Raw genomic sequence first — 9,998 nt, 5'->3', positions numbered from 1 at the left:
GGGACTACAGGTGCCTGCCACCTCGCCCAGGTCATTTCTTTTTTTTTTTTTTTGGAGACAGAGTCTCGCTCTGTTGCCCAGGCTGGAGTGCAGTGGCACATCTCAGCTCACTACAGGCTCCACCTCCAGGGTTCACGCCATTCTCCTGCCTCAGCCTCCCAAGTAGCTGGGACTACAGGTGCCCACCACCGCACATGGCTAATTTTTTGTATTTTTAGTAGAGGCAGGGTTTCACTGTGTTATCCAGGATGGTCTCGATCTCCTGACCTCGTGATCCGCCCACCTTGGCCTCCCAAAATTCTGGGATTACAGGCGTGAGCCACCTCACCTGGCCGAGGATTTTTTTACCTTTATCAGGGATATTGGCATGCTGTTTTCTTTTTTGTTGTGTTTTTGTCTTGTTTTGTTTTCAGAGTCATACTGGCCTCATGTAATAATGAGTTTCTAAGGATTTCTTCCCCCTTAATTTTTTGAAATAGTTTTGAAAAATATTAGTGTTAGGGGGGTGTGTGTGTGTGTGTATGTTGTATGTATGTGTGTGTGTGTGTGTGTGTTTTTGGTGGAATTTATCAGGGAAGCCATCTGGCCATGTACTTTTCTTTGTTGGAAGACTTTTTATTATTGATGTATTCTTGTTAATGATCAGTTCAAGTTTTCTCTTTCTTCCTGGTTTCTTCTTGGTAGGTTGTGTGTGTACAGGAATTTCTACATTTCCTCTAGGTTTTCCAATTTGTTTGTGTACAGTTGGTTATCATAGTCTTTAATGATTCTTTGTATTCCTATCAGTAGTAATGTCTCTCTTTTTGTTTCTGATTGTATTTATTTGGACCTTCTCTTTTTTTCTCGGTTAGTCTAATGGTTTGTCGATGTTTATCTTTTCAACAGACTTTCTGTTTTGTTGAGTTTTGTATTTTTTTAGTCTCAATTTCATTTATTTTTGCTCTGATTATTATTTTTTTCTGTTCTAGTAATTTTGGGTTTGGTTTGTGTTGTTTTTGCTTTTCTAGTTCCCTGAAGTGCACTGTTAGATTGATATTTGAAATCATTCTACATTTTTGATGTAGTTGTTTATTATTATAAACTTTCCTCTTAGTACTGCTTTTGCTCTGTCCCTTAAGTTTTGACGTTTGCTTCTGCTTTCATTTGTTTGAATACATTTTTAAATTTTCTTCTTGCTTTCTTCGTTGACTCACTGGGTGTTCAAGAGTGTGCTATTTGGTTTCCATTACTGTGTATAGGTTCCAAAGTTCCTTTTATGACTGATTTCTTGTTTTATTCCATTGTCCAAAAAGATATTTGATAGGATTTTGATTTTTTAACATTTTTTGAGACTAGTTTTGTGGCCTAAAATATGGTCTACCCTGGATAATATTTTATGTATGGATAAGAAGATTGTGTATTCTGCAGCTGTAGGATGAAATATTTTGTCAGTGTCTGTTAGGACAGTTTGGCCTATGGTTTAAATCTGGTGTTTCTTTATTGATTTTCTGTCTAGGTGATCTGTCCAATGCCGAGAGTGTGATGTTGATGCCCCCAACTATTATGGTAGTAGAGTCTATCTTCCATTAGATCTCATAATGTTTGCTTTATATCTCAGTGCTGCAGTGATTCCTTTATCATTATACAATGACCTTTTTCTTGGTCTCATTTTACAGTTTCTGACTTAGAGTCTATTTTATCTTATATAAGGATAGCTACTCTTGCTATTTTTTTTTTTTTTTTTTTTGAGATGGAGACCTGCGCTGTTGCCGAGGCTGGAGTGCAGTGGAGTGATCTTGGCTCACTGCAACTGCCGCCTCCCAGGTTCTCAAGCGATTCTCCTGCCTCAGCCTCCTGAGTAGCTGGGATTACAGGCACCCACCACCACACCGGCTAATTTTTGTATTTTTAGTAGAGATGGGGTTTCACCATGTTGGCAAGGCTGGTCTCGAACATCTGACCTTGTGATCCACCCACCTCAGCCTCCCAAAGTGCTGGGATTATAGGCGTGAGACACCGCACCTGGCTGCTTTTGGTTGGTGTGGTATATATTTTTCCATCCCATTCACTTTCAGTCTGTGTATATCTTTACAGGTGAAGTGAGTTTCTTATAGGCAACAAATAGTTGGGTTTTTTTTTTTTTAAGTCATTCAGCCAGTTTATATCTTTTAACAGGGGACTTTAATCCATTTACATTCAAGGTTATTCATGTAGATGATGACTTACTCATGTTGTTTTGTATGTCGTTTTTGCTTTTTTACTCTCTTACTGTTTATTTTTGCAGTTTGGTGGTCTTCCATAATGGTAACATTTGAATCCTTGTTTATTTTTCTCATTTGTATATTCGCCCTACCAGTGAGTTTATACTGTTGTGTGTTTTCAGGATGGTAATTATCACTTTCACTTCCTGATATAGGATTCCCTAAGCTTTTCTTGTAAGGCCAGTCTAGTGGTGATGAATTTCTTCAGTTTTCACTTGTCTGGGACAGGCTTTATTTCTCCTTCATTTCCAGAGGATAGCTTTGCTTGGTGGTCTTTTTTTTTTTCCAGCCCTTAGAATATATCATTCCATTCTCCCCTGGCTTGTGAGGTTTCTGCTGAGAAATCTGCTGTTATTCTTATGGAGGTTTCCTTACATGTGACATGATGCTTTTCAATTGCTGTTTTTAGAATTCTCTTTGTCATTGTCTTTTGACAGTTTGACTGTAATGTGTCTCAAGGAGGCTTTTTTTTTTTTTTTTTTGGCATTCAATCCATTTGAGGAATTTTTAGCTTGCTTGATCTGAATGTCCATATCTCTCCCCAAATGTGGGATGTTTTCAGCTGCTATTTCATTAAAACCTGTTTACTTTTTCATGTCTTTTCCCACCTGTTCTCCATCTGGAATTCCTAAATGCAAACATTTGTTCATGTAATGGTGTCCCATCATTCCTGTAGGCTTTTTTTCCTACGCCTCCTGCTGCTGCTCCTCCTCCTCCTCCAGCTCTTCCTCCTCCTCTCTCCTCTCTCCTTTCTTCCTTCTCCCTTCTTCTTCTTTTCTTCTTTTTCTCCTTCTCTTCTCCTCCTTCTTCTTTCTTCTTTCTCATTTTCTTCTTTATTTCTTCTACTTCCTTCTTTTTCTTTTTTTGTTTTTTGTTCTGACTGGGTCATTTCAAAAGTCCTGTCTTCAAGTTCAGACATTCTTTGTTCTCCTTGATCTTGTATGTTGTTGAAGCTCTCAGTTGTATTCATTTCATTCATTGAATTCTTCAGCTTCAAGTTTTCTGTTTGGCTCTTTTTTTTGTGATATCTATATCTGTTGAATTTCTCATTTAGGTCATGAATTCTTTTCCTGATTTCATTGAATTGTCTATGTGTATTCTCTTGTATTTCTCTGAGTTTCTTTAAGATCATTATTTTAAATTATATTACAGGCCTAGATTTTCCTTTCTTTCAGGTCTGTTACTGGAGAATTGTCAAGTGTCATGTTTTCTTGCTATTTCATGTTTTTGTTTTTTCCTACTTGATATCTGCACATGGGATATAACAGTCACCTCTTCCACTTTTATGGAGTAGTTTTCACAGGGAAAGACTCCTGGAGAAGTATTTTATAGTGTTGGTTGAGTGGGGTGCTTTGACTTGTCTTCTAGATGGGGACAGTAGTGTAGTCTCCATGTGATTTCTTTGGCCATAATTGGTGCCTGTGGTTCTTGTGGTGAGTGCCTCACTGGCCTGGACTGTGCGTGTTTGTGGAGGCAGTGGCATGGCTTTGCTAGGGGCAGTATTGCTGGTCTTGCTGGTCCTTAGACCCTAGGGGAGCTTGTGCTATTTCTGGCAGCTCCGCTGCTTATAGGGGTAGTGTCTTCAGTGGTGCTGGTTTCTGGGCAGGATGGTCCTTGGGTCCTGAAGGGCCTGTGAGGCCCACAGTGGTTCTGCCTGTCGGGAGGGTGAGATGGTTGGCAGTGGTGGACACTGAGGAGCTGGTGCTTGGGCTCTGCCATTGTGTCTGTCCTGGTGGTGGTCTCCTTGCTGGGCTTTACTGCCTGTTGTTTTTTTTTTTCTTTTTTTGAGACGGAGTCTCGCTCTGTTGCCCGGGCTGGAGTGCAGTGGCCGGTTCCCAGCTCACTGCAAGCTCCGCCTCCCGGGTTTATGCCATTCTCCTGCCTCAGCCTCCCGAGTAGCTGGGACTACAGGCGCCCGCCACCTCGCCCGGCTAGTTTTTTGTATTTTTTAGTAAAGACGGGGTTTCACCGTGTTAGCCAGGATGGTCTCGATCTCCTGACCTCGTGATCCGCCCGTCTCGGCCTCCCAAAGTGCTGGGATTACAGGCTTGAGCCACCGCTCCCGGCCTGCCTGTTTTTTTTTTGGATTACAGGGTTCTGTGTGGGCTCAGGTGCTTGAGTATGGTTGTACTGCTAGGTATAGCTTGGGTTGTGGCATTGTCATCTTTTGTATGGCCATGGAGTGATGATGGTGGAACGTCAAAAATATAGAGATACAGGGGCTTTGGCTCCCAGGGCAAGATACACTCTAGCAGTGGTTTTGGTCTCAAAATGGCATCACGTTCTAGCTGCTTGGATCCCAGGTGGAGGTTCTTGTCCTTTCCCCAGGCCTGCATCAAGAGAAACTCATTCTCAAGCCCTGTCAGTGTGATTTCCAAGCAAGCGTTCCAGCTGTCCTCACTCACTTTATGAAGTGTTGACGTAGGTGACAGTAACATGGTGGTGACAGTTTGCCTTGTTTGCGTATGTCCATAGTTAACATGGTTAAAGCAGCAGAGAGCGTTCTGTCAATCTATAACCGGAGCTGAGTCAATTAGGTGCCCAACATCTCCGGGAAGAGTTGAATGATTTCTCTATTCACTCCTCTCTGTTAGGTGTCATGATTTAAAATAAGTTGGAAAATACTACTGTACACAGTTGAACTCCTAGGAGGAAACCAGTCGTGATTTTGTAATTTTAAAAAATAGGATGACTTCATTGTAAATGACTAGCCCAGATCTTATTACAGAAGGGTCCTTTAGAACTTTGCATCTTGTTCCTAGGCACCACACCAACCCCGTGGGCACTGAATGGCGGTGGAAGATGGACCAGCCTGAAATGATCTTGAAGGAAGCCGTCGAAAACCATCAGAACATGATTAAGCAGTTTAAAGGTATTTTTTTTTTTCCCTCTACAGAGGAGTGCGCATGCCTGTTAATAGTCTGAGTCAGATTGGCAGAAGAATTGCCTGTTTGGTAGGATTTTGTCCCCACTGGCAAATTTTCCTATAAGGAAGTGAAAACTTTGTGGAAATACATATATTTTGCCTTTTTAGTTTTTGCATCCCATATGATGGAAGAACTAAAACTTTAAAGTGTGGCAATTTGGCCAGGTGTGATGGCTCACGCCTGTAATCCCAGCACTTTGGGAGGCCAAGGCGTGTGGGCGGATCACCTGAGGTCAAGAGTTCAAGACCAGCCTGGCTAACATGGTGAAACCCCATCTCTATTAAAAATACAAAAATTAGCTGGGCATGATGGCGGGTGCCTGTAATCCCAACTACTTGGGAGGCTGAGGCAGGAGAATTGCTTGAACCCGGGAGGCAGAGGTTGCAGTGAGCCCACTGCACTCCAACCTGGGCGACAACAGCAAGATTCCATCTCAAAAATATGTAAATAAATACATAGATAAAGTTTAGCAACTTATAATATGCTGCATTCAGCTTGAAAGCTTTCCCTGGGAATGTACCATCAACCTTCCTAGAAATCTTTTGCTATTGTTCTATCTTGCTGAGCTGGGCAGCCTTTTGAATGGATTGGAAATTTTAGGTTAGTGGAAAATCTTCAATAATGTTAGTTAGTGATGGGAAAACATTTTTGAATGAATGCCTTATTAAAGAAAGGAGGGATAATATAAATAACAATTTCTTCCATATAATCCATAGTGATGTGGTAAAAATTCAACCACTCTGTTTTTTGAATTTCCTAATTTAATTCTGTCTCATATTAACAAATACTGGACTTCACTGGAGATCACTGGTTCTCAAACTTTATCATGCATCAGAATCATCTGGAGAGCTTGTTAAAACACAGATTGTTGGTTTCCTTTCCCAGAGATTGGGTCAGTAAGCCCTAGAGTATGCTTTTTTCCTTTCTTTCTTTTATGTTTTGGACAGGATCTCGCTCTGTCGTCCAGGCTGGAGTGTGGTGGTGCCATCTTGGCTCATTGCAACCTTCACTTCCCGGGCTCAGATGATCCTCCCACCTCAGCCTCGCCTCCTGAATAGCTGGGGCTACAGGTGCAGGCCACCACGCCTGGCTAATTTTTTGTAAAAATAGGGTCTAGCCATGTTGCTCAGGCTGGTCTTGAACTCCTAGACTTAAGCCATCCGCCCACTTTGGCCTCCCAGAGTGCTGGGATTACAGATGTGAGCCACCTAAGAATGTGCATTTCTAACAGGTTTCTGGTTGGCATTGATGTTGTTGAACTGGGGACCACACTTTGAGAACCACTACTGTACATGTGATGGTTTCATAAATCTACAGCTGTAGGTGATGAATTGGAATTTGTTAGGTTCCCTGTTGAATCTGTATGCTCTGGTCTTTACCTACCACTGGTGATTCCTTCTCTCCTGTATTCTTTCCTATCATATGCAACCATTAAAAAATAGTCCCAGCCAAGGCTATTTTAATATAGGTGCTCTTATGATATTAATAGCACACATGGGAGTCTTTAGAAACCTCAGTAATTAGCATTCTGAAGATCAGGTGATTCTTTCATGTAAAGAAATTTGGTCTGTTCATTCATAATATTATAATACTCCTTACCTCTTGATGTGGTTAGACTTTGTCCCCCTCACCCAAATCTCATCTTGAATTCTAATGTCCATAATCCCCATAATCCCTCTGTGTCGAGAGAGACCAGGTGGAGGTAATTGAAACATGAGGGCCATTTTCCCCATGGTGTTCTCACGATAGTGAGTTCTCACGAGATCTGATGGTTTTATGAAGGGCTCTTCCCCCTTTGCTCTGCACTTCTCTTTCCTGCTGCCTTGGGAAGAAGGTGCCTTGCTTCCCCTTTGCCTTCTGCTGTGATTGTAAATTTCCTGAGACCTCCCCAGCCATGCTGAACTGTGAGTCAATTAAACCTCTTTCCTTTATAAATTACCCCATCTTGGGCAGTTCTTTATAGCAGTATGAAAAATGGGCTCATACTTATTTCTCATTCTTATGAGAAATGGAGAAGAGTCATGTAAATAATGGTTCAAGATCAGTAGTAATTTGTAAAAGATGATTAGTCAGTAGGCCAGATGCAGTGCCTCATGCCTGTAATCCCAGGACTTTGAGAGGCTGAGGTAGGTGGATCACCTGAAGTCAGGAGTTTGAGACCAGCCTGGCCAACATGGTAAAACCTCATCTCTACTAAAAATACAAAAATTAGCCAGGCATGGTGGTGTGCGCCTTTTAATCCCAGCTACTTGGGAGGCTGAGGCAGGAGACTCGCTTGAACCCAGGAGGCAGAGATTGCAGTGAGCTGAGTTCACACATCACTGGACTGCAGCCTGAGCGACAAAGCCAGACTCTGTCTCAAAAAAAAAAAAAAGTCAATAATTATACTTTTATGCTTTATGAATTTTCTAGGGAAAGTTGACCTGTACATATTTGTGTATATTTGTGTGTGGACTGATTTTTTTTTTTTTGTACATTTATAAAGATGCTAATGATTATTTTAATTTCTCATCTTGATTTTTAGTTTCAAGCATTTTTTGATGGCGGGATGTAGGGGTACAAATTACATTCTCATATTGGATAAAGCAGTGTCTGTTACCAGTGTTTTGGAAAATTAAATGAAACTATTGGTAAAGAACTAGTAAGCCCCACATCTGGAATTTGACTGGCTTTTCCTAACTCATTGTTGGTTTAGTTAATAATTGGTTGTCGATCTTCAAGTAAGCTATATGTCTTTTTAATAAATTTCAAGGCAAAGTCTTATTTTGCTTTGGAGAGTGTGTTAGGGTTCTCCAGCAAAACAGAACCAATGGGTGTGTGTGTATGTGTATGTATATGTGTATGTGTATGTGTGTGTGAAGGGAGAGAGAGACAGGAACAGAGACAGATTGAGATTCATTTGTTCATTTTTAGGAGTTGGCTCACGAATTTGTGGAGGCTTGGTGAGTTCAACATCTCATGGGTTGACTGGCAGGTTGGAGACTCAGAGAAGAGTGGGAGTTCAAGTTCAAAGGCATTCTCCTGGCAGAATTCCTTCTTGCTTGGAACAGGTCAATCTTTTTATATAAAAGTCTTCAAGTGATTGGATGAGGTCCATCCACATTATGATGGGCAGTCTACTTTACTGAAAGCCTAGCACTTTAAATGTTAATCTCTTCCCACAAACACCTCCACAGAAACATCCGGAATAATGGCTGAACAAATATCTGGACGCTGTGACCCAGATAGGTTGACACATAAAATTAACCATCACAGATAGTAATATCATAAGCAGGAAATGCCAGTACTTTTATTTTTATATGAAGTTGATTTTTCAGTTAGTGCTTAAGGAGCTAATGGGACGATGACTGAGGATGTGTGTTTCCTGGACATCCTGGAGTCTCCCTGAATGAACTGTGTCTTGGGCAGTTTGTGTGAGGAGGAATCAGCCCTGCCCTGAGGAGCAGACACCTTCGTTTCTGTGTGCTGAGATGTCCATCATACAGAATGACGATCTGAGTTTTGATAGTAATTTTTCTGACAGGAGCGTTTTTGCAAATGCACTTTAAATGGAAATATGTAATGAATAAACCATAAGGTAGACTTTGTTGATGTTAATAAAATGTGTTAGGTGACTTCTGTGAGCACGTATTTTTCATTGTCTGCCGGGGCTATTGAGGGGCTTGTCCTGTGCAGAGAGGGGTGTCCAGTAGTGACCTTAGACTTACATTAATCAGCAGGCATCTCAAATGGTTTGTCTATGGGTTCTTATGATGCAAGGAAAACAAAAGAGCTTTAAAATTTAGATTCTCGGCTGGGCTCAGTGGCTCACGCCTGTAATCCCAGGACTTTGGGAGGCTGAGGCCGGCGGATCCCGAGATCAGGAGATTGAGACCATCCTGGCTAACATGGTGAAACCCCATCTCTACTAAAAATACAAAAAAATTAGCCGGGCGTGGTGGCGGGCACCCGTAGTCCCAGCTACTCTGGAGGCTGAGGCAGGAGAATGGCACGAACCCAGGAGGCAGAGCTTGCAGTGAGCCAAGATCGTGCCACTGCACTCCAGCCTGGGCAACAGAGTGAGACTCTTTCTCAAAAAAAAAAAAAGAAAAAAAAAATTTAGATTCTTTTGAGGGATGATAGGATGCAGGATAGCAGAGAGAAAGAATAGAGCATGTCTATGGATGTGTGAATCCTGAGTAGGCATTAGAATGCATAAGACAGAAGGAATGATCCCCAGAAATTCGACAACTGCCACCAGTTTCACTCTTAAAAATGGTATTTATACAGTATCTATTTTACCCTGGTAATTCCTACAAAGGATTTTTTTTTTTAATACCTGAATGGATTGACTTGATAACATGTTACCATGTCAGCAAAACATTGGTGTATTTAATCAGCAACAAATTAGCTGGAAGGGTTTTCAGAGTGGAACTGGTTGATTTTTGTGCACTGACGCTCTTCAGGTTAGCAAAGCAGTTTTTCTTGAAGCTAGCAGAAAACAGGTGCATGTTTGAAGGTGCGGAGGGGGTAGACAGGTCAGCACATAGGCATAAGGGAGCCTCATTTGTTTTATTTTTATTTTATTTTACTTTATTTATTTACTTGGAGACAGGGTCTCACTCTGTCGCCCAAGCTGGAGTGCAGTGGCACGATCTTGGCTCCCTGCAACCTCTGCCTCTTGGGCTCAAGTGGTCCTCCCACTTCAAGTAGCTGGAACTGCAGGTGCATGCTACCATGCTTCAGCTAATTTTAAAATTTTTAATAGAGATGGGGCCGGGCGCGGTGGCTCAAGCCTGTAATCCCAGCACTTTGGGAGGCCGAGACGGGCGGATCACGAGGTCAGGAGATC

The 9,998-nt window shown here is 41.8% G+C and overlaps 1 protein-coding gene across 1 annotated transcript in view; it reads left to right on the top strand.

Moving 5' to 3' along the window:
- Positions 1-9,998, top strand: part of LOC105504691 (S-adenosyl-L-methionine-dependent tRNA 4-demethylwyosine synthase) — a 279,094-nt gene that overhangs the window by 116,121 nt on the left and 152,975 nt on the right. The window contains exon 11 of the mRNA XM_011932198.1: positions 5,003-5,112. Coding sequence (XP_011787588.1) covers positions 5,003-5,112 — 110 coding nt within the window. The remainder of the gene's footprint in view (positions 1-5,002; positions 5,113-9,998) is intronic.

This window comes from Colobus angolensis, unplaced genomic scaffold (genome assembly GCF_000951035.1).
Source record: "Colobus angolensis palliatus isolate OR3802 unplaced genomic scaffold, Cang.pa_1.0 Scaffold122, whole genome shotgun sequence".
NCBI classification, from domain to species: Eukaryota; Metazoa; Chordata; class Mammalia; order Primates; family Cercopithecidae; genus Colobus; species Colobus angolensis.
The sequence above is the reverse complement of the archived record's forward strand: the minus strand, read 5'-3'. Positions and strand labels throughout refer to the sequence as shown.